The following is a 25444-nucleotide window of genomic DNA, read 5'->3' on the forward strand; positions in this document are numbered from 1 at the left end:
AAAAGCACCATTTTTAGTGAAATATTATTTGATAGCTACTGATTTTAAAATGTCTTGCTTGATTATATGGCAGGAAGCTGGTTCGTGTCCCTCGTCTTTGTCATGTGCGGTTCTACATTAGGTATTATGCTCTCTGATAGCTATAGTGTTATAGGCTCTCTGGGGATATATGAAGCTGTGCACTGTGTGCTAAAAACAAGTACTAGATAGAGAGTGAAGAATTTCTGTTTAATTCTGAAAGCAACCTTCTTGCCTAGTGTTCTGACGTTGGACAGTAAAATCCACAGACCAATCTGTAGTTTAAAATTCCCGTAATTTAAAATATGCTCTAAATGTTTATTATATTTGATGCTACAGGATTTGAAATTATATTACAAATCTGATGAAGTGGACTTTTCTTCTTTTCATTTACCTCTGCCCCAGTAGTTGCCACTCCATGTAAAAACAGCAGCTGCGGCTCATCAGCTGTGGCTCATGAGTAGCTGATTTACAAGCAGTCTCCCTATCAGGTGGCCCTACAAGACCATTGGAAGCTTACAGGTTACATTAATTTTTAACAATTCCAAGTAATTGTAACCTAAGTGAGAGCCAAGATTTTAGGCAGTGATGGGTATTGGTATTTTTCTTCTCACATTTATATTTTCATGACTCTTACAATTCAATTATATGTCAAGTTGCTTCAGGCCTCATAGAATTCATTCACTTAGCAAACACAATAGGCACTGGGGTAGAGAAGTAAAAACACCTGGCCTCCACGCTCAGGTGGCCCCCTGCCTAGTTGGACAAGAAAACAATAGCAATAAAAGACAAAAGAAAATAACAATAAAAGACAAGAAAATAACAATAAAAGGTGATAAGTACATGGTAAGTGAGGGTCCCAACATGTAGGTAGATCTGTCTTTTTTTTTTTAAGGTTCTACTCTATTTATAGTTACTATAAAATATTGGCTATATTCCCTGTATTGTACAATATATCCTTGTAGCTTATTTTATACAGAATAGTTTGTACCTCTTAATCCCCTACCCCTATATTGCTCCTCCCCGCTTCTCTCTCCCCACTGGTAATCAATAGTTTGTTCTCTATACCTGTGAGTTTGCTTCTTTTTTAAAATATTCACTAGTTTGTTGTATTTTTCAGATTCTACATATAAGTGATATCATACAGTATTTGCCTTTCTTTGTCTGACATTGCGCTTAGCATAATACCCTCCAAGTCCATCCATGTTGTTGCAAATGGCAAAATTTCCTTCATTTTTATGCCTGAGTAGTAGTCCATTGTATATATATACCACATCTTCTTTATCTGTTCATCTGTTCATGGACACTTATGTTGCTTCCATAGCTTGGCAGTAAATAATACTGCTGTGAACATTGGGGTGCACGTATCTTTCAAATTAGTGTTTTTGTTTTTTTCGGATATATACCCAGAAGTGGAATTGCTGGATCATATGGTAGCTCTATTTTTAGTTTTTTGAGAAACCTCCATATTGTTTTCCACAGTGGCTGCACCAATTTACATTCCCACCAACAGTGTACAAGGGTTTCCTAGGTAGATCTGTCTTTAAAGGAAGAATGAGTTAACCCAGTACTCTGGCCCATGGTCCATAGGAAGCTGGTTCATTATAAGTTTCATTATAAACCAGTAACTTGGAATTCTGGGTTGTACATGAGAGGTGGTGAGCTTGGTTAATAATTAGTGAACTGCCAAGAGACAAAGCTACTCTCTCTGCCGGCAACATCTGATTTCTGAGCATTTAACCTGGATGCTCTGGGAGTGCAAAAGTGGAGTATGGCCACAATGATGTATTGTGCTCCAGTTACCATTTCTAGAAGTAAAAGCATCACTTTAAAGGAATTCAGAAAGCTGACTTTCCAAATAAAATGCATATGTTTAGATACTTTTTAATTATTTGTAGCTTGGGTTTAAATTTTAATAGGTGTAACTAATTTTTACTCTAATTTGTTCATTATGGAATAATCCTAAATACAGGAATTGTTTGCATGTTCCTTTACCAGGGCCTTTTTTGAAAAACCTTTTTTGAATTATTTATGGTTTTTCGTATTTTAATAAAGTATTTGAAAGCTTTATTTTTCTAATTTGTCTTAAAATATTCCTTTCAAAAATATTCAAAGATAGGTGCTATTAATATACTAAATAAAGCATCGATGAAGGTCATCTTACTTATCTTATTGGACTGATTCACTGAAAAAGGTAAGTGCTTTTCTGATTTTGCTATTGTCAAATTTTCCAGTTGATGTGCCTACCCACTGTCTTCTTTTGCTGGCCTTTTATTCATCAAGTTTTTTGCACTTTTTCTTTCCTGGCGTGAGCATCCTTGCTATTTCCCAGTACATAATAGCTTGCACCTTTACAGAAAGGTCATATCCTTGCCATATCTAAAATATTGCCATGTTAACATATACCTGTAAGATGCTGAGTAAAGGTAGAAAAATGCACATATATTTCTAAGTGCACACCTTTCTTCAGGAAAAAACATATGTCAGCAAGCCCACAAGGAACATGACAGTTTATCAAATACTTGTTCATTTTCTCTGAAATTTGTTCTGAAGAGAGAAGGTCAGTAGGGAGACAAGCTTAGGTAATTGTCCATTTGGCTGTTACAGGCAGGGAACCTTTGTGGTAGTACATAGGTAGAATAGGTCTACAGAGGATGCCTCTGATTAAGTCTTCTGGTATAAATCAAGGGCTGGATTTAAGATGTTATTTGTGGTAGAATGGATAGAGAAGTTAAAATGTGAGAACCAGCTTTAAAATCTGTTAAGAATGTTTAGACATCAGCTTATGCTTTATTCGATTCACTTTATTGAGTTCAGAATCCAAAGTCTATTAATAATAAAACCCAGATTTGCCCTTGAGCATTTCAAGGTTACAGATGCCTAGTCTTCCTGTTAGTAGGCTATAAATTCAACTTTGTCGCCTATGTTTGCCCTTGCAGTAAATGGGACACCATAATTTTGCAGTTTGCAGCTCGGGGTGAAGTTAAACTGCCCAGTTTGGACACTTTCACAATTTGGGGTCATTGGCCCAACTTGTAGTAAAAGGCTGAATTTTCACCATTAGGTCATTTGCTTTTTAAATGAATATTTTTATGTGGAAAGAATATAACCTGATCGACTGGAGAGAGCCCATCAACATAGCAAATGAGACTTGAATTTGCTTTTCGGCTTTGTCACTGATTATGCCAGTGACCTTAGGTAAGTCAGTCTGTTGCTGGTATTGCATTTGCCAAATAGGAACAATTAAGTCTTGCTCACCTCACAGGATTATTGAGATACTAGAATTATATAAACTTACGGTAGTAATATTACTAAATGTTTAAATAGCATTGATATTTAAAGATCTCTAAAAGTGAGGGTGAATAGGGAAGTAACATGGAGAAATCCCTTATCTCCTTTATAATTCTCACAACGTAGGAGCTCTTGCTTCTTTCTTTTTGTACTGAGGGTGGGATGCATATTTTGAAAAAACAATCTCCTGGTGTTACCAATATCCCCCAACTCCACTCCCCACCCCCGTTGCTTTTTGCTGATCTGGTGTGTTGAAACAATCAGGATTGTCTTCTGCTCTGTCAATCTTTTCACTGCATCTCTGTATATATCAGTGAATAAAAAGGCAGCAGGGCATTTTAGAGTGGTGTAAATTCCAGGATTCCAAGCAAGTTTCAGTAACAGGCTGTTTGGACTATAGGTACCCCATTACTATCAAGATGAATTTTGGAAGATCTGTTGGCCAGCCTTCCCAGTGTCAATCGTAAATGTTTTTTTGTGAAAAATAAGTGCCAATGGCCATTGTAACTGCCCAGGACTTCGGGCCTCAGAAGAGTTGTTGTTTTTCAGTCTTTCCTGATTGCTTCCCCTGCCCCATTCATTCTTTGCCAATGTGTTGGGTTGCCTTGCTCTCTTAGCTCCCTCCCACCCCTGTTTTTCAATTCTTAATTTTCTTTCTATTGCCGAGAAAGGCATCAGCAGGACAGAGAAATTTTATGAGTCCTAGCCTAGAGGCATTTAAACTTGAAACAGCTACTCTTTTTTAATTTTTATTTTTAGTAAATGGTCATTTTTGTCAGAGATCCTATATGTATGAAAAATAAAAGTGAAGAGGCATCTGCTTAGGATTAGTGCCTTTTTGACTTCTGCACCTATATTTTCAAGGTGATGTGGTTTTATTGCTCCCTGTTAGGGAGCCACTTTTCAAATCTCAGGTGACCAGACTGACTTGAGAATGCAGTTTGGCGCATGAATAAAATGGGACACAGTGTTCATTTGCAATTTTATTTTTTAAAAATGAAATATTCAAAGTACTTTTTTCTTTCAAATATCGACACATAATGTTTAACTTTAAATATTTACAGCATGTTGTTGTGATGCTCTTGTAGAAAAATGCATGCTTCTGGCCTGAAAGCCAGAGCAAAATGCAAAAGACCATTTAACTGCAGCCAGAGAACATGAACCTGTACAGTATCCAGTCACTTTTCAGCACAGGATTGAGAGCAGGAATACAAAACTGGAACCTATTGTTTCCTAGCAACATGGCTCAGGCCATTATAACACAATTTCCTGTATGATTAGAACCTCTAACTGTTGTTATATAGAAACTGAAAATCTTGGCATACACTGTAAACATCTTTACTTCTCATGAGAAAGTAAGCAGCTAAAAAGAATATTTTTCTGACGTAAAGGCTATACTTCTCTTTTTCACCTTCTTTCTTACTGATGCTTTTGCCAGAAGAATAGTAAAGATTTAGACATTGTCATGAACCATACAAGTAAAATATTTTCAAGGACACAATCTGATATACTAACATTTATTTAAGAGGTTAAAGTCCACCACTAAATCTAAGGAAAGATTTTTTTAACTGCCAAACACGTTTCCTTTGACAAATAATGTAAGATGACAACTGCCAAGACAAAATCCACAGCAAGTTTAACTCTAACTATTTTCAGTTACTGTTTAGGAAGTAATTTCTTCTTACACACGGTAGTATAGTTGGTCCTTAATAGCTTTCACGTGAAGGACACACTGAAACAGTCACTATTTTGTGGTTGAATTCTTTTTTGTTGTTGTTTGTTATTTTCTGTTTTTTTTCTTTGTTTTGTTTTTTTGGGTTTTTTTTGTTTTTGTTTTTGTTTTTTTGCAGAATAAAGAACCTTACAGAAGGCTGTGGAAGAGCAGTCTGAGATCTGAAGTACTAGTCAGGTCAGCTATGTGTATGTGAGTTCCTCTAAGAACACAAGAACGTTGCATCCAATCTGTAGCCTTCTGTTTTTCCACAAGCTATAATACATTCCGGTCTCTCCAAAAGTTCCTTTCAATACTTGATTACTGTACTTTTGCTTCCATTACCACTGAACTCCATTACAGTTGCCCTTACAGGAATATATCTTTATAAATGCAAAAACTTTGCCCTGACTCTCTTAGGTGCTATTACAGTAGGGCCTGGTATGGTTAAAAAAATTTTTTTAAAAAGGAAAGAGAGGAAAAAAAGTAGAAACAACATGATAGGATGCTTGAAACTGTGTCAACAGTAATGAAAAAGAACAATCTTACAAAAATTAGAATTAATTGTCTACCTCTCTACATAGCATGTGAATTCCAAATTATACATCGTTAAGTTTTCATACATTTGGCTATGTTGTATATATTATATTATATATATAGTCTATATATTATAGATCTTCTAGATAAATTGACAGTAAAGGACACGCTTATTTTATACATTATTTTGTTGGGTTAAAAATAAAACATATGCCTATTTATATGGTGAGTGTTTTACTAAAAATTAGTATGACTTGGGCTTTATATCCCTTTCCTTCAGGAATCATGCTTCTAATCAGTAATGATTAGAATGACAACTAAAAATAAATATATTTAAATGTCTGTTCAACTGTGAACTTTTCAGCTCATTTGGCTCTCTAGACTGTAGTGCAAGAGTCAAAACAAAATAAAACAAAAAAAGCACAAATAAAATGGGCCTAACTAGGAAAAAGAAACAACCACGGAGTATTCCCTGCCTCCAGCCCAGAATATTCTTCATAGGAGAGCCCAACTGCTGTGCTCTCACTTGAACTTACTTGAATGGTGTGTGGCTGTGTAGTGTCAGCCACCTGTCTTCTGGGTATGAGAAATTCATATATTTCTCTTTAAAATGCTTTTACTTTCATCAAGAAATACAAATGAATTGTTCTTTCATTAATTTAAACTTCAGAACTACAAGTCAATAAAGGCATTCTTTGTAGCCACATGAATAGGAAGTGATGTACTCAATATCTCCATGTTCTTATTAAGAAATGCCAAAATGTTTCTCTTAGATTTACTACTCATTAGTGCTAACCTTTTGGGTTTTTTTTCTCCTTCCTCCTAAAAAACTTTTTGGAAGTGGTAAAGAGAACAGTAATAGTTCAAGGCAGTATTAAAACCACAGCTCTAAGTGATAAAAAGTGCATTTTCTGAATATAATACAAATATAACTTTAAGAAACTAAAGGCACAAATTAAATAAATATGTATTTCAAACTAGAAATGCACAGTTCATGGTAATTACTATTAAGTAAAAGCTTCAAATACTTGTTTCTAATGGATATTTAAAGCAGTTTGAAAATGATACATCATCAGTGAATTGCAAAAAAGTATAATCGCTTAAAGTATAAGCAAAATAGACTCTAATATTGAAATCTTGGATTAGTGATAAAATACATCATCACATTTATGAATGCACTCTTTATATACAGTTCATAAGTTATTTTTCCATTGATTTAAAAGAACATCAGAGGTTCTAGGAACTTAAGGTCCATTTTTAGGCTGGTGTGGCGGTATTCAAATTTTCAACAAGTTTGCTAGTAATTTTAGATCCTGTCCTGAATAAATACTATACCATTAACACAGGCCTGATCCAGGGAAAAAAACCCCAATATGAGTTCATCATGAATTCTTTCTCTCTCTTGGAATACATGTGTAATCCCAACCTGAAGGTTTTGAAAATGAAATGTTGGGATACACCCTCCCCTACTGTCAGCGGGCCCTTGCCTTTCTCTCATTCTACTTTGTGTAGTTAGGAGCCAGACTGTTTAAAAACCTTAATGTGAGCCTGGATTCTGACTTTGCATATTTTCAAAAAAGACTGTCATCACAAAGCAAGGCAATGACCCCACACTGCATTTAGGTAGTGGCTGGGAAGAATCCAAACTGCGACATTCCATCATAAATTCTCCTTCAGACATAGTGAGTGTCCAGACCTGGTGATGAAAGTGCTGAAGCTGGCTCAGGAGAATTTTCCACAGGCCACATTGTGCTGTCCTGTATTTTCATTTGTGGTAACTTACAATTGCACAGCAGTTTACAAACTGTTTCTTTGTCACTGGGCACAAAACTCCCAGCTCACCAAGGGGCTTCTTTTACGACAGGATTCATACAGATTGAGAAACTGCAGCCGATAGTAACACTAATCCTGATCTTTTTCTGCATTTTAAATGATCGTAGAACAAAATAACCCTTCCTGGAAAATAGCTATTTTCCTAGGCAGGAGAGATGATTAAATCAAAAATAAATGGGCAAAGACAGAGAACTAAAATAACTAACCATATAAATTATCTTAGTAAAAAATAGTCTGCCTCTCTATAATTAGTTGAAATGTTTTAGGTTGGAAAGGACTCACTTAATTAAATTTCCTGACTATGGCTGGGAGATGTTCAATACAGAATTGCACATTTGAAAGATAAATCTAAGTGGGGTGAAACAATGTGGCAGCAACTTCCCGTGATGTTTAGTTTGGTCTTCCCTTTGGTACTTTCCTTTCACCTTAGTACTATGTCTATTTTTTTTTAAAAGGTTTTGGCTCTTATGAATTTCTGCAGTAGTAGTGAGTGTAATGTGTCGGCATCCCAGGCATGTATGCCTGTGAAAGCCTATTTTTTTTTGTACCAGAATCACACTTTGTAGTAAATTACCTTTCATGTGCACAAAACCATTGGATTAGTGTATAAATACTGAATCACGAATGTGAAACTATGACCAAAACACACCCTATATATAAATGAGGAATTCCTACCCAGGTTAATAAAAGCTATGTTTTCATGACACCAATACAGCTGGACAACTGAGTACAAAATGTAGTCAAAACAAGTTGGGTGGGAGGAGTTACATTGGCCAGCTGCCTTGGTATCATGTACACACGAGCAAATAGTGGCAATTGGGTTTGGTGACCACACCCACAGGGAAGCGTGGTAGACAGAACCCAGCCACCACACGCCAAAACACAGCACAACAACACGGCATCTATTTCAACAAGCAAGGAGGAATCATCAGGGACGAAGGGCAAATGGGTCCTGACTCTAAGAGATGGTGGCCGAGGACATTTTACACTTCTTTCAAAGTTTCCTATAACAGATCTGGAACACGTGAAAGAGCTGGCAGTCTTTCGAAATGCAAGGTTCAGATATGATTGCACCACCTTTCAAATAGCCCGCAAGTTCTGCCAAAAGCTGAGTATGAAACCACGTGTCACAATTGACGTAGAGAACCTTGGGTTCTTTCTTTATATTTGAACATCTGCATGGCTCCACAAACTGAAAGCGGTGCTTGCTGAAAAAATTTTTTTTAGTTGTTTGAGTTCTACTTGTGTTATTTTGAATACTGCCACACAAGAACTAAAAATTTCTGTCATTTCTTAAAGAGTTTAAACAAACAATATTAAAATACCATCTTCCGTCACATTGAAAGGCAGTTGGATATGTTTTTCCTCCATATTTACATATACAGAGTTCTGATCTAGAAAACCAATACAATAAACCATTTTATGTTTTAAAAACAGGCAGTCTTTGGTGACGCAAAGGCAGAGATTTTTTTTGTTACCTCCTGCCTATTTCGCTCTGTCTCATAAAGTGAATATTGTTGGCACTGTCAGAAAGTTCTAAATACTGCTCAACAGACAAAACAAAATACCCATCATAACTTTGTACTCTCCCAGTGCTCAGCAGCTGCTGCTTTTCCCCCTCTGTCCATGCCCGGATACCCTCTTCCCCTTCTTGCAGCCTTCTTTGTTCCTTAGTCCAGGCCTGGGCCACGGCACGCTGTCTGGCGATCTCCAACACGTGATTCTTTTCCTCTTCGACAGTTGTCCCATACCGGATGTTAAAGCACAGAGCCCCGTGCTGGAGCTGGATATCTGCAAACCGTCTAGTCCTCCCATTCAACACCGAAGTCATCTGGGACACAGTGACATTGACACCATTCTCCAGAATGCGCCTCCCCCCAGTGTTACCGATGAGCACCAGGTCTTCCTCCAGAGACCCAAGCTTAATGAAGTAGTGCGTGTCCCTCCCCTCTATGGTAAAATGTAGGTTTTCCAGGTAATGAGCATTATTGAGAATGGCAGCCAGCCGCCTGCTATCTTCATTGGCTACTCCTATAATATCGGCTGTTACTATGCCATCCTTGATGGCGAATTTTATACCTTTGCCAAAAACAGAAGGAACAGCAGCAAACCTTGGTTGCTTCCCTCCTTCAAGGCACCGTCCATCATTATATCGGGGAGTCATAGGAAGTTGGTCCAAGGAAATGAAATTCCTGAGCTGTTTCTGGAGCTCACATTGGATACCCAGGATGGTCTAGGAAAGAAGAAAGGCACAGAGCAAAGGCAGCAGACCATTAGACACCTAGCATACGCTTGGTGATTGTAGAAAGCAAAGGCTTGCCAGGTTGCTTCCTTCTCTCTTTAATTTGCTGGTTTGTGATTTAAAAACAAACCAAATTTGGAATCTCTTCACCAGAGCTTTGGAAAAGACTAAAAGGTGACTTGATCACCTGGCATATATTTCTTGATATCTTGGTGTTAAGAGTTAAGCATAAGCAAATATGTTAACTTGATACCATAGAATCACAGAGCGAAAAGGCACTTAAGTGGGTCTAGCTCCCCCCAAAGACATTTTATTTTTACCCATTCAACGGACACTGACTAGCTGTTTCTTATTGGATGTAGAGTAATACATTAGCCACAGTGAGGTATAAAGAGACGGTATAAGGCAGCATTCTTGCTTTCAAGTAGCTTATGACCTTATAAATCACAAGGGCAAATCAGCAAGTCCATGGATCTTTTTATGTGGATTAAAAAAAAAAACTTTTTACTATGGCAGATTTCAAACATACTAAGAAATAAAGAGAAGAGAATAATGAACCTCCAAGTATCCATTACAAAGCATCAGAAATTTTCAAAATTTTGTTAAACTTTTTTCAGGACGTTTAATTACAAAAAGCATTTACATGTTATATGTATTTACAAAAAGGGATACACCTATAGTACTTATTTAGAATTTCATTTCCTTTATAATTTTTATACTTGAATTTCAAGCCCTCTCACCCAAGTTTCAGTTTTGTTAAAGCCATTTTTTTTTTTTTTTGGCAAACACAGATATTCCTCTTTCTTTCAACTGAAAGATAAAGTACTTTCTTGTTTTCATTTGTACCACACTAAGTGATGGAATTATCTGCTGAACCTTGAATGTTTTGGTATTCCTATTTTTCCAGACTTTCTCTCTGTAATATTTATTATTTTGCTTCATTACTCTTTTTTTTTCTTGTTTTTTTTAACATCTTTATTGGAGTATAATTGCTTTACAATGGTGTGTTAGTTTCTGCTTTATAACAAAGTGAATCAGTTATACATATACAGATGTTCCCATAACTCTTCCCTCTTGCATGTCCCTCCCTCCCACCTTCCCTATCCCACCCCTCTGGGTGGTCACAAACCACCGAGCTGATCTCCCTGTGCTATGCGGCTGCTTCCCACTAGCTATCTATTTTACGTTTGGTAGTGTATATATGTCCATGCCACTCTCTCACTTTGTCACAGCTTACCCTTCCCCCTGCCCATATCCTCCAGTCCATTCTCTAGTAGGTCTGTGTCTTTATGCCCGTCTTGCCCCTAGTTTCTTCATGACCTTTTTTTTTTCCTTAGATTCCATATATATGTGTTAGCATACGGTATTTGCTTTTCTCTTTCTGACTTACTTCACTCTGTATGACAGACTCTAGGTCCATCCACCTCACTACAAATAACTCAATTTCGTTTCATTTTATGGCTGAGTAATATTCCATTGTATATACGTGCCACATCTTCTTTATCCATTCATCTGCTTATGGACACCTAGGTTGCTTCCATGTCCTGGCTATTGTAAACAGAGCTGCAATGAACATTGTGGTACATGACTCTTTTTGAATTATGGTTTGCTCAGGGTATATGCCCAGTAGTGGGATTGCTGGGTCGTATGGTAATTCTATTTGTAGTATTTTAAGGAAACTCCATACTGTTTTCCATAGTGGCTGTACCAATTCACATTCCCAGCAGCAGTGCAAGAGTGTTCCCTTTTCTCCACACCCTCTCCAGCATTTATTGTTTCTAGATTTTTTGATGATGGCCATTCTGACGGCTGTGAGATGATATCTCGTTGTAGTTTTGATTTGCATTTCTCTAATGATTAATGATGTTGAGCATTCTTTCATGTGTTTGTTGGAAATCTGTATATCTTCTTTGGAGAAATGTCTATTTAGGTCTTCTGCCCATTTTTGGATTGGGTTGTTTGTTTTTTTGTTATTGAGCTGCATGAGCTGCTTGTAATTTTGGAGATTAATCCTTTTGTCAGTTGCTTCATTTGCAAACATTTTCTCCCATTCTGAGGGTTGTCTTTTGGTCTTGTTTATGGTTTCCTTTGCTGTGCAAAAGCTTTGAAGTTTCATTAGGTCCCATTTGTTTATTTTTGTTTTTATTTCCATTTCTCTAGGAGGTGGGTCAAAAAGGGTCTTGTTGTGATTTATGTCATAGAGTGTTCTGCCTATGTTTTCCTCTAAGAGTTTGATAGTATCTGGCCTTACACTTAGGGCTTTAATCCATCTTGAGTTTATTTTTGTGTATGGTGTTAGGGAGTGTTCTAATTTCATACTTTTATATGTACCTGTCCAGTTTTCCCAGCACTGCTTATTGAAGACACTGTCTTTTCTCCACTGTATATTCTTGCCTCCTTTATCAAAGATAAGGTGACCATATGTGCGTGGGTTTATCTCTGGGCTTCCTATCCTGTTCCATTGATCTATATTTCCGTTTTTGTTCCAGTGTCTTGATTACTGTAGCTTTCTAATATAGTCTGAAGTCAGGGAGCCTGATTCCTCCAGCTCCATTTTTCTTTCTCAAGATTGCTTTGGCTATTCGGGGTCTTTTGTGTTTCCATACAAATTGTGAAATTTTTTGTTCTAGTTCTGTGAAAAATGCCAGTGGTAGTTTGATAGGGATTGCATTGAATCTGTAAATTGCTTTGGGTAGTAGAGTCATTTTCACAATATTGACTCTTCCAATCCAAGAACATGGTATATCTCTCCATCTATTTGTATTATGTTTAATTTCTTTCATCAGAGTCTTATAATTTTCTGCATACAGGTCTTCTGTCTCCTTAGGTAGGTTTATTCCTAGATATTTTATTCTTTTTGTGGCATTGGTAAATGGGAGTGTTTTCTTAATTTCACTTTCAGATTTTTCATCATTAGTGTATAGGAATGCAAGAGATTTCTGTGAATTAATTTTGTATCCGGCTACTTTACCAAATTCACTGATAAGCTCTAGGAGTTTTCTGGTAGCATCTTTAGAATACTCTATGTATAGTATCATGTCATCTGCAAACAGTGACATCTTTATTTCTTCTTTTCCAATTTGGATTCCTTTTATTTCTTTTTCTTCTCTGATTGCTGTGGCTAAAACTTCCAAAACTATGTTGAATAAGAGTGGTGAGAGTGGGCAACCTTGTCTTGTTCTTGATCTTAGTGGAAATGGTTTCAGTTTTTCACCATTGAGGACGATGTTGGCTGTGGGTTTGTCATATATGGCCTTTATTATGTTGAGGAAAGTTCCCTGTATGCCTACTTTCTTCAGGGTTTTTATCATAAATGGGTGTTGAAGTTTGTTGAAAGCTTCCTCTGCATCTCTTGAGATGATCATATGGTTTTTCTCCTTCAATTTGTTAATATGGTGTATCACGTTGATTGATTTGCATATATTGAAGAATCCTTGCATTCCTGGAATAAACCCCACTTGATCATGGTGTATGATCCTTTTACTGTGCTGTTGGATTCTGTTTGCTAGTATTTTGTTGAGGATTTTTGCATCTATGTTCATCAGTGATATTGGCCTGTAGTTTTCTTTCTTTGTGACATCTTTGTCTGGTTTTGGTATCAGGGTGATGGTGGCTTTGTAGAATGAGTTTGGGAGTGTTCCTCCCTCTGCTATATTTTGGAAGAGTTTGAGAAGGATAGGTGTTAGCTCTTCTCTAAATGTTTAATAGAATTCGCCTGTGAAGCCATCTGGTCCTGGGCTTTTGTTTGTTGGAAGATTTTAAATCACAGTTTCAATTTCAGTGCTTGTGATTGATCTGTTCATATTTTCTATTTCTTCCTGGTTCAGTCTCGGCAGGTTGTGCACTTCTAAGAATTTGTCCATTTCTTCCAGGTTGTCCATTTTATTGGCATAAAGTTGCTTGTAGTAATCTCTCATGATCCTTTGTATTTCTGCAGTGTCAGTTGTTACTTCTCCTTTTTTATTTCTAATTCTATTGATTTGAGTCTTCTCCCTTTTTTTCTTGATGAGTCTGGCTAATGGTTTATCAATTTAGTTTATCTTCTCAAAGAACCAGCTTTTAGTTTTTATTGATCTTTGCTATCATTTCCTTCATTTCTTCTTCATTTATTTCTGATCTGATCTTTATGATTTCTTTCCTTCTGCTAACTTTGGGGTTTTTTTGTTCTTCTTTCTCTAATTGCTTTAGGTGCAAGGTTAGGTTGTCTATTTGAGATGTTTCCTGTTTCTTAAGGTAGGATTGTATAAACTTCCCTCTTAGAACTGCTTTTGCTGCATCCCATAGGTTTTGGGTCGTCGTGTCTCCATTGTCATTTGTTTCTCGGTATTTTTTGCCTTCCTCTTTGATTTCTTCAGTGGTCACTTCATTATTAAGTAGTGTATTGTTTAGCCTCCATGTGTTATTTTTGTTTTGTTTTTTTTTTTGCGGTATGCGGGCCTCTCACCGTTGTGGCCTCTCCCGTTGCGGAGCACAGGCTCCGGACGCGCAGGCTCAGTGGCCATGGCTCACGGGCCCAGCCGCTCCATGGCATGTGGGATCTTCCCAGACTGGGGCACGAACCCGTGTCCCCTGCATCGGCAGGCAGACTCTCAACCGCTCTGCCACCAGGGAAGCCCATGTGTTTGTATTTTTGTACGTTTTCTTTTTTTTTAATTAGTTTCTGCTTTATAACAAAGTAAATCAGTCATACATATACATCTGTTCCCGCATCCCTACCCTCTTGTGTCTCCCTCCCTCCCACCCTCTGTACGTTTTCTTTATCAGAATAATTTTTTTTTTTTGGCTGCATCATGAAGCATGCAAGATCCTAGTTCCCCAAACAGGGATTGAACATGTTCCCCGTACAATGGAGGCTCAGAGTCTTAACCACCGGACCCCCAGGGAAGTCCCATTTATCAGTATAATTTTTTTATTTTTTTTTTTTGTGGTACACAGGCCTCTCACTATTGTGGCCTCTCCTGCTGCGGAGCACAGGCTCCGGACGCGCAGGCTCAGCGGCCATGGCTCACGGGCCCAGCTGCTCCGCGGCATGTGGGATCTTCCCAGACCGGGGCACGAACCCGCATCCCCTGCATCAGCAGGCTGACTCTCAACCACTGCGCCACCAGGGAAGCCCTATTAGAATAATTTAATTTGTTATTCCCATGCTCTTAATGCACTATGCCCTGAATTATTTTGCAGTTGGAGATCTGATGTTTTAGGTCTCTTAGTGAACAATTTTCTCTATATAGAATCCATAATTGCCCCCCCCCCCTTTTTTAAGATTTTTTTTGATGTGGACCATTTTTAAAGTCTTTACTGAATTTGTTACAATACTGCTTCTGTTTTATGTTTCGTTTTTTTGACCATGAAGCATGTGGGATCTTAGCTCCCCCACCACAGGTCGAACCTACACCCCCTGCATTGGAAGGCAAAGTCTTAACCATTGGACCGCCACGGAAGTCCCCCTCCATAATTGCCCTTGGTAGCCCATTTTAGAATTGTTAAAGTTCAGTTCCACTTTCTTCTTCTGCAGCAGTCATCAAGTCACACGTTAGTCTTTTCTTTTCCCAAAGCTCCAATTCCCTGATCCTTTCCTCATGGAAGCTTTTTTCTACCTCCTCATTAATCATGGACATTTAAGTGAATATTCAAGAAGACTCAAACATAAGTAAGCAAATATATGTTTCATGGTGTTGGATGCTCTTCTGTTTTTTTTCAGCTAAATAGAGATGGTAAAACATATACTAACCTTTCCAGGATCCCACTCTTGAGTTTTTGTCTGAAGCTGTAGAAGCTCGTAAGTTAATTCCAAATTTTCTAATTCTGGTTTGGGAAATCCAGGTAGTACATTGTGTAGTTGGAAACCAAATAGCTCCAACCAACTTCCAATGTCTGTGAGACACAAATTTAAAAGAAAAAAAGATTTTAAAGCCCATACTTTACAACTTTTGTGGAAAGCTTGAAAGATGCCTCTCCTGCCTTCAATATGTATAGCCAATGGTAAGTTAGGGATAAACTCCCCCTTATGTCACCCACTCCAAACATATGATCCTTTCCCCAGGGAAACCTTTTGATTCATGGATAATCACAGAGATCAGCTCAGTTTACTGTGTGGAAATTCTCAATGTGGTAGTGGTAATAAGGCCACACAGACTGTGATATTAGATTTACTTGATGCAACAGAATCCCGATTTTTCTTCTATGAAATTATTTGTAGAAACTTTTTTAAGAGTGAAAACTACAAAAAGAAAGCTTAAAAGGAAAGAGAAAATGTACTGGGATGCAAAAGCATCATGTTTTATGCCAACGTACACAGTTCTGCTCACTCTAGAAGACTGAGGAAGAGAGTGATTGCACAATAACTTGTGGGCTAGCTGGCAGGAAGAGGAAGCATATTTACAAAGGCATTGAGATTATGTGATAAACGAGTTTTCTCTTTACCTTAGCATAAAGTATTACACCGTTTAAATACCTGTGGTATACTTTGCAACATCTTGAATTTTGCCAACTGGATAGTTATTTTCAAAAGAGTAGAGGTTGAATGGTTTAGGAAGGAGGTTCAACTGTTTCCATATGTGATGATTAGGCGTCGTCCATCTACCAGCAACAACATCATAGTCTCTTTGCCCCAGGTGCACTAATTTAGTAAGGAAATCATAGAGTCCTCCATGAAAACCAATGATGACCTGAAAGTCAGGGTAAGTGTCATGATAGATATCTCCATAAGGCGTGTACAGTATCTCTTTTATCACCTGACCTCGACTGCTGAACACAGCTAGCGGGGTTCCTGTATTATCACATGCTACGTAATATTCTTCACCACTGCTTAGCTCCATGGCAATAAGGTGACCTTGGAGATCATAATACAGGGATGTAATCTCTGAGCTCGTGTGGTTGTACAAATGAGTAACTCTTATGGGGTTGGCAAGGTCTGCATAAAAGAACTGGAGGTGCTGTCCTAGGCTGGACTTACTGGCGACACGTCGCCCAAGCCCGTCGTAGTAATACTGCACAGTCCAGCCAGAAGCCTTATTGTAGGCTTTCTGCAGCAGACCATTAGAATTATATTCAAATATGTCATTTCCCCTCTGCCTCAGAAAGCCATCTTCATCCATTTTATACTGAATTTCTCCTAGTCTGGTGATGCGATCTCGGAGGTCATATCGGAGAGGAGTAAGACGAGCACTATTCCCGTGGCTTAAGAGGTTGATGTTGCCGTTCAGATCATAACTATAACGCCACTGGGTTTTATCATTTACAGAAACAGTTTGAAGTTGCCCATCAGCATCGTATTCATAGAAATATCTTGTTATATTGGCATCTACTCCTACTCTGATATCACATATTACCATTCGGCCCATATTATCATATTGAATAGTCATCCAGTAGGCAATTGCCTTTAGGATTTCATACTGGACTTCAATGACTTGTCCATTGGCGTTGAAGATCTTGGTGTGCTTCATCACTGTAGTAGTTATGACCTGATTTAAATCGTAATTAATTACACTGAATTTTCCAAACTGCTCTGTTCTACCAGAGACATCGACATATCGGTACAGATCTATGGGCAAAGGGGTTTCATTTATCACAGCTTGCATGCTGGTGACGCGGAAGTTGTTGTAGCTGTAGTCAAACCGAGCATTCACAAGGCCTTCTTCACTGAATCTGAAAATCTGGCGCCCAATAAGAGGTCCTGAAGGGATCAAAATAAAAATAATGAGAACAAAGCTAGGCGCTCAATACTGAACAATCAGAAAGTTCTAGTGTTCTTTTCTTTAGTATGGATGCTTTTACATTCAAAATAAAATATTAGAGATTGACCTCTGATATCTAATACCTGGGCATCTCATAGATATATATATATTCTCATAGTTGTGGTCACCAAATATGAAAAAAATTTAAATACTGTATATTATAGTTATAGAATAATTTAACTATAGGAACTTTAAAAGTAATAACCCATCCAGTAGTTGAGGTGGTGAAACTGATATTATAAACATGCTTTTTTAAAAACAATTACTGACAAAAATACTTTCAGTTTATATAACCTGTGCTACAAAGTCAGAGAGTCAGGTTTTGACCAACTCCAGCATTCAAGTAACTGGATTTGGGCATTTTATAAACCAAAAGGATGAAATATAATCAAAAGTTGTGACTTTTAAAGACATGTTGCCATCAACTGAGGCTTATAGAGGTTATATAGGGCTTGAGTTAGTTTCAGTGAGACTCATATCTTGCAGCTGCATCTTTGGGAAGATTTGGTGGTGAGTAGGGACTGGTACACAGTTAGACTAGGTACCTAGAATTCAACTTTCTTGAGAGCTGAGACATAGAGAAATGTACTGTATGTTTTTAAGGAATCAGCTTTCATGTCACTTATGTTTTTCATTTTCAATGGAAGATAATTTGATAATGCAAGTGAAATTTGGTTGAATTGAAGAATGTCTATAGGTTACTGCTTATATCTCAGACTGTGGCCAGCAAAAATTTCATAAGACTGATGTGGTTGTATACATCACCACCCTTTCACAACAAACCTGTTTGCCTGTATCTGATTGTGCAAATGAAGCCATCATGCATCAGGTGTATTGTCTTAATCACTCCAGAAGACTCTTCATATGTTAATGTGACCTGGGTGGTATCATACAGAATCTCGGACAGCCTTGCTTGCTTGGTGTACTTGTATAAAACTCTGCGCCCTGTCCCCAGCTGCAGGGTCTGTAGTAGTCGGCCATCTCGACTATAGTCTTGGATAAAAGAAGTGCTACTGTCTGGTGGGGAGTAGATGTTCCGGTAGTAGCCCACTGAAAGCATGGTTTGTAAACTGTGGCGCACCATACTAGGCATGGTGACTGAGAGCAGACAATCCGATTGGTCATACTCAAAGATATAACGCCGCTGGCTATGTAAGAGAAGCATCACAGACTGAAACGAGACAAAGGCACGACAGCATAATAGTACCATTGGAGTTCAGGAGATTAAAGAAAATACACATTCATCCATTCAACACAAATTTATGGAGCACTTACTATGTGCCAGGCACTGTGGTGGACCCTAGTGGATACAGTAGTGGGCAATAATGGGTCTATCCTAAACTTACAGTTTAATGGAAGAGAAAGACAAATAACCAGACAATTATAATATAGTGTGAAATGTGTTATGACAGAGGAAGTACAGGGCGCTTATGGGAAGCGGAGGAAGAGCAGCTAACTCAGACTTAAGAGGTCAAGAAAGGCATCCTGGAGACTGGGACATCTGAGTTGAGACCTAAAGGGTGACTAGGGGTTGGCCAGATGAAGGCAGGGAGGTGGGTGGAACAGGATGGGGAGAGTATTCCTGACACAGGGCATAGCATTGTGAGGGTCAGGATAAGAAAGAGAACATGGCTTTTTCAGGGAATGACAGGAATTTTGTGTGGCCAGAGTATGGGTGTGTTGGAAGGAGTGGGTGAATGGCAAGAGATGAGGCCAGGCAGGTAGGCTGGATCTAGATCACACTGGGCTTTCTAAGCCATGCTAAGGAGTTTGGACTTTAACCTGCTGGCAACAAGGAAAACACTGAAAGCAAATCGAAGGACAGGGCAATCCAGTAGGTATTCCAGAAAGGTTACTATTGCTTCAGTGTGGAGGTGGATTGGAGGGAGGTAAATGAGGGGCAAGGCATGCCTCATATTAAGTATTAGTCACCAAAAAATACTTATTGACTTTATAGAGTAGATGCCTTTCTGAAAAGTTGTATATAAAACATTACTGTTACAGTAGTCCCCTCCTTATCTGCAGTTTTGCTTTCTGAGTTACCCACAGTCAACTGCTGTCTGAAAATATTAAATGGAAAGTTCCAGAAATAAACAATTCATAAGTTTTAAATTGCACGCTGTTCTGAGTAGTGTGATGAAATCTCACGCTGTCCTTCCCAGGATGTGGATCGTCCCTTTGTTCAGTGTATCCACGCTGTATATGCTACCCGCCCGATAGTACAGGAAATATCAGTATATATAGGGTTCCATACTATCCACAGGCATCCACTGAGGGCCTTGGAACATATCCCCTGCAGGTAAGGGGGGACTACTGTATTGCTCTGCAATTCATGTTTTAAACTATATTAGGGAAACATGCCATTAAAAGTGAAGAATTCTCTGGTTATGCAAGCCCTCTCCCCCAAACTGATCTGTATTTCAGAAACAGTTACTTGTTGAGGTATAACGCCTTGCACGTTATGGGTGTTTCATTGATATTGGTTTATCTTATTTTAATTTTAAATATAGACATAAAAAGAACACTATTGTAAGGAGAACTCAAACCCTATTTCTAATTGAAAAGCATTTAAATCTCATCTTTCAATAAAAATAAAAATTGTTGACCCCTGGAAATTCTGATATATCTCCCTAAGGGAGCTTTTACCCCTTCTTTCTTGAGAATTGGCTTATCAAGCAAAAAGATTTAGTTGAGTTTTATTTTCTGAAGTTTCTGTTATGAAAACAATAGGTATCTTTTCATTTTCTAAATATAAATTACATGAATAGTTATGAATATGAATTACATAAGCATATATAACATACTTTTAAATCTTCTAAGTATGAAATTATACTCTAATATTGAACATGCTTCTTCAAACTGCATGTCATCCTTGCTCGTCTGAGAGTTGATACGGAATCGCATGTCAGTACTGTGAAGTCAAAGTCAGCACTTATTTGCTTGTTCACTTATCCTTTCCTTCTTTTCCACCAAGTACTCTGCCTGGGGATACAGAGCTGTGTGGAAATCCTATCACCTCATCACCTGTGGACACCCTGCAGCTCCAGAAACTCTGCTGAACAGAAGGTTAGAGACTTGGAACTCCTGCGTGGGCACGAGGACACAAAAGGGACCACTGAGTCCTTGACCAAGGCAGAACTCAACAGAGCCTGGGAGGAAATTGGTGGGAAATGCCTTTGCATCACCTCTATGCTGAAAGCCAGATTTCTCAGCTACTTTCCACTCTCTTCTGTCAATATGCCATGAACAAATGACATCTGTCACCTGCGATGTGGGCCAGGGACAATCACCATATGGCTCGCACACATTATCTAGTACCAGCCTGCCTGGGCCAGGCCTTTTCCAGTCGCTGCACCAGCCTTGCCAAACATTTATAGCACATCGCCATTGTATTCTCTCCCTGCTCTCATCCTCTGCGCTGCAGTAAACTACTGCCTGACCCTGTTCCTGGGTGGTGCTGATGCTGCGCTGTCTCGAAAGCTCCCTGGTCTGTTTTAAAGCTTCCTGCCAATGGCAAAAATGTGGATGATGTGATTGGAAATCTCATGAATGTAACCATTGCGTTGCCAGACTAGCATTTAGCCCTCACTTGCCTGCTTTTTCACTTTGGGTGGGCATTATTATCAGCTTTTTCAAAAATAATACTTATGAGTCCATCCAGTGCCCATAGTGCAGCTATATGGTAAAAGGCCATTTCTTATTAGTTGAAACGATGGAGTGGGAGACTTTGTATTTTTAAAAAATTGATTGTGAGATCCGAAAAGACTGTGACATCATTGTAAAGAAGAAAACAAGAACAATCATGGCTGTTTACTCATTTGAACACGAGTAGAAATGAGAAATGGCAGAAATTTGAAAAATTTAAGCATTTGAATGACCACCAGATGGCAGTCTGGGGCCACCTGGAAGCACAAGCCAAAGGCTGCATTCTCTCCCTCGAGGCAGCCTTTGAAAATTTCAGCCCCGAAGAGGCAATTTTGTGTAAATGTATCAGACTAAAGCATCTTATTAAATGATTATAAAATATATTTAAATGTATTTAAAAATGAAGTTCTTAAGAACGATTTTAGGAAACGGAAAGATGTAAATGTAAATTTACCGTAATACAAAATTTTAGCCCCACAAGTCTTTAAAATATAATTAACTCAGGGAAGGCTCATAAATCAAGATAGAGAATTAATGACCGCACAGAGAAAATTTAAGAAACAATAATTGATTTTTTTAAATAGAGATGAGATCATTTAAGCCACCGCAGCTATTAGCCAAATAATTATTTTTCTCCTAATGGCTACAAACCATTGTGCATGAAAATGATACGAGTAATTTTTACTTACTCTAGAGGAAGTCAAACAATTTTTACAAAATTTCTGCACATTAAGGTGAAATATCTGCTGTTTGATTTTTAATATATCATGGTATAGGGATGGCAAGCAAATTTACAGAGGTACTACCAGAAGCATTTTGAGGTATAAAAAGAGACTTATATTTTTAAAGTTTGAGAATTCTTACTTCAAAATATGCTACTAGAGCCAGCCTCTTTGTCTTGCTCTGCCCCAGACATAGTGAAAGAATGTTCCAGCGAAGGCCATGTTAAAGAGAGGACTTAAAGAGAGCACGGGGAGGCAGGGAACCTCATCACCTCACTGGAAAAGTTACATGTTAACTGGATTTTGGTAAATTGAATATTCTTTACCTTTTCTTTCTAGAATCACAATTTCAAAGTTGCTTTAATTTCCTTCCTTTTTTCCTTCCTTTCGTTCTTTCCTGTTTTAATTTACCTTCAAGTAGCAGTGACTGCCAGCCTTTAAGTTCTTCGACTTATATAAATACTAGAATAAATACTAGAATGCACGATTTAAATGGAAAGGAATTAACTTTTATTGAATGACTAGATGTGCTGGGTGCTTTATATTGTTATTTCATTTAATCGCTGCTTCTATTCAGTGAATTAATTATTATCACTGGTAATAATAATGTTAATAAAATCAATCTCGTGATAGATGATTTTTGGAAATTAAAGAACCATTCCATAATTATGTGTTTTGTAGGTTCTGAGCTTTGCATAATAGCATTGCTTAAGTCAGGGCTATCTTGTAATTAGAGAACAAATTAAATGTGAAATCAAGAAAGGGAGAAATGTCAACTAAAAGGCACAAGCGATTTGGCTGTCTCACTGGTCAGTTAACTAGTCTTTGGAAGTCACTAGGGCTTTTTTCCATACATTGTTTTGTGACAATAAGGTCTTATTTCTGTCTACTGAAGACACTGACAGTCTCAGGGAGCTCTCTTTGTTGTGTTTTGTTTTTAAAGAATTATTGCCAAGTAAGTTTCTGTAGCAAAACAGATGTATGCGAAGTTTGCTTCACATCATTCTTTGCTGAAATAACTGTGATGAAATCATCAGTTAATCCAGAAAAGGGGAACAATAAAATTGCTTCATTGGTGTCAGAGAAGAGGCTAAATAACTATATGCAGGGCTGAAATTTAAGTTTCAACAGGCTCTTTTGTCATCGTATGGACACAGCCTAAAGGGAAAGTTCTACAAGACATAGAAGCAACTGTCTACAGGCAGTTAGCTCAGTGGCCAGACTGTGAAGCTAATGAGGCTGGGGCTCTGAGTTCAAAATCGTACATACTTTTTTTTTTTTTGGGCTGTCCCCCACGGCTTGGGGGACCTTAGTTCCCCCGACCAGGGATTGAACCGGGCCCTGGCAGTGAAAGTGCTGAGTCCTAACCACTGGACCACCAGGGAATTTCCTTAAAACTGTACATACTCATAAGGCGTGCCAGCTCCTTCACTAGTCACACGTAGACCTGTGGGAGGATCAGCGCAAACCTATCCTCATTCCTGGAAAAACTAATAAGCCTACATTCTGCTAGAATCAGTGGCATCTTTTTTTCATACGATGGTCATCATTACATGCCTTGCCTCTGTGAACGTACACCAAATATTTGAATTCAGTTAATTTTGTAACAAGTTTAGCACTTTGTGGACAGTAGTCATACGATTTTGCCAGTCATCCTTGTTACTAAAATTCAAAAGATAAAAGATCTACTCTGTAAAATTCAGATGTTCCCAGTGTAGAGTACAGATTAGAGATTTCATCGATTTCTTCAGCAGAAAAGGACAGGAGGTGGATAAGGCAGAGAACTCCCTCCTTTACCCTGGCTCCCAAGTGGAGCTCTGCTTTATCTCCTAGGCATTCCCAACTTGGCAAATTCCCCAGCAACTGACTCTGGGAAATAATACAATAGTTTTATAATAACATACAACCGCTGGCACACTTTTTTTTTTTTTTTAACTTTCAGGGGTATATCAGAAAGGCTTAGCATCATTTGGTGCAAATAGTGAAATTTTGCGATGTGAGCTATGAATGCCCATGACTTTTCTAAGAACTTCTAGGGGTGACTTTGCACCGACCACCCTTGAATCCTCAAGGGAAGGCATCTTCCAATTTTCCCAGAAATTAATTCAGGACTGATAAGTTGAATGGATAGATTTGGGAAAGAAGAGACAGTATCTTAGGACATCAGAAATTGAGATGGCACATAGAGATCAATTTCTCTTATTGTCTTCTGATACTGATCCGGCTAGAAATCATTTTGCTGTGGGGGGCTGATGTTTGACAAATGGATCCAGTGATGGGATTAAAATCCTTGCCCATTCCGAGCAGACAGAGGCCACGAGCTCCTATTACAGATGCTACTGGAGAGTCATTACGTACAAAGGACTATTACCAACGAGGTCCCACTGCTACCATTTCCTCAGACCGATTACTTGGGAAAATTAGTCCTCAAATGTATACCGCTAAACCTTTACTGACTATCCTAACAAAAGTAGAAGTCCTTATCCTCTGTGTAAGAGGCTCTTTTCCAGAGCTGCGATACATTAACACGCAATTTTATAATTTTCTACCTATTTCACTTCAGTGTGAGCTTTCATAATAATAAAGATACATTTTCAGGAGCATGAACAAATATGCTCAAATGAGGAGAAATCGAAGCCATTATCCTGACTTCAGTTTGAAAGAGTACCTGGCAGAGCGTGGGGTTTTGGGGAAAGTTTTCAGCTGAAAAACAGCTTATCCTTACAGGTATAATTTGTTGTTGTTACTTCTATAGAGCAGAACAGCCAGAACACAGACTTTTCTCCTGCAGGTCCTCAGCAAGGCGGGTAGTCAGTGCCGCTTTCAATATTCTCATTCGGGAACTCAGAACTAGTTTATTTCCCCTACATGCTTACCTTTTCTAAGTAGGTGTAGCTCCAAATTTTCCCATCAGCCCAAGTTCTTGAAATTATTTTTCCACTCTGGTCATATTCCATTTTTTCATTCCATGTCCCTCGTTGAATAAACGTCACCAATCCTGAAGGTGAATATGTGATATTCACGTCATTATATCTGCTTACGGGAGACCACAGAACAGGTCGTCCAGTCTGGTCATAAAGAATTCGAAGGGTGAATTTCCGATGGTCGTCATAGATCTTTCCTGTGCGAGTCATATGATCAAAATCTATGGAGAGCAGGTTTCTGTTATGGGCCTACAAAAAAGAGATAGGAAATGCATTTGAAGCACTGCCTTAGTTCCCCTCATCAAGTGCATTCACAATCGAAAAGCTTTTTCTGTTTCTCCAGCAATGGGGTCTCTCTTGCCTTTGAATCCGCCTGGCTTCTCCTCGATGAGACTTGTCTTTATTCTCCCAGCAGACTGTACAATCTTGGAAGGTTGGGGCTATGTCTTAACTACCGGTATGTGCTAGCTCCTCAACGTACGGTTATTGATTGCTTTTTCCCAACTCAAGCCTCAAGCGTGCTGATACAATTTTCAGTGATTATGTAATCTTATTTTATGTGAGTCAGATGCCTACCAAGGAACGGGATTTCCTCCCCCTTTTACCAATGAAGTGGCTAAAACACAGAATGGTGAGTTATTTACATAATTAGAAATCAGAAAAAACGAATATAGAGAGCCCCCTCTAATTTATACAGAGATTCCCTTCTTTGGCTTCCTGTTCCTCTGGGCATAGAGCTTTATTACTTCACATTTATCACGGGGGAACACAGAGCAACTCAGATT

The 25444-nt window shown here is 38.4% G+C and overlaps 1 protein-coding gene across 3 annotated transcripts in view; it reads right to left on the reverse strand.

Moving 5' to 3' along the window:
* Positions 1-8864: 8864 nt before the first annotated feature.
* TENM1 (teneurin transmembrane protein 1) overlaps positions 8865-25444 on the reverse strand; it is a gene marked incomplete at both ends in the record, with an annotated part of 603322 nt that continues 586742 nt past the window's right edge. For all 3 annotated transcript variants that reach the window (XM_082610702.1, XM_082610701.1, XM_082610700.1), the window contains 5 exons: positions 8865-9623; positions 15364-15506; positions 16087-17307; positions 18152-18539; positions 24612-24908. In XM_082610702.1, coding sequence (XP_082466828.1) covers positions 8865-9623; positions 15364-15506; positions 16087-17307; positions 18152-18539; positions 24612-24908 — 2808 coding nt within the window. The remainder of the gene's footprint in view (positions 9624-15363; positions 15507-16086; positions 17308-18151; positions 18540-24611; positions 24909-25444) is intronic.

The sequence above is a fragment of the Mesoplodon mirus genome (genome assembly GCF_964341445.2).
Source record: "Mesoplodon mirus genome assembly, chromosome: X".
Taxonomy (NCBI): Eukaryota; Metazoa; Chordata; class Mammalia; order Artiodactyla; family Ziphiidae; genus Mesoplodon; species Mesoplodon mirus.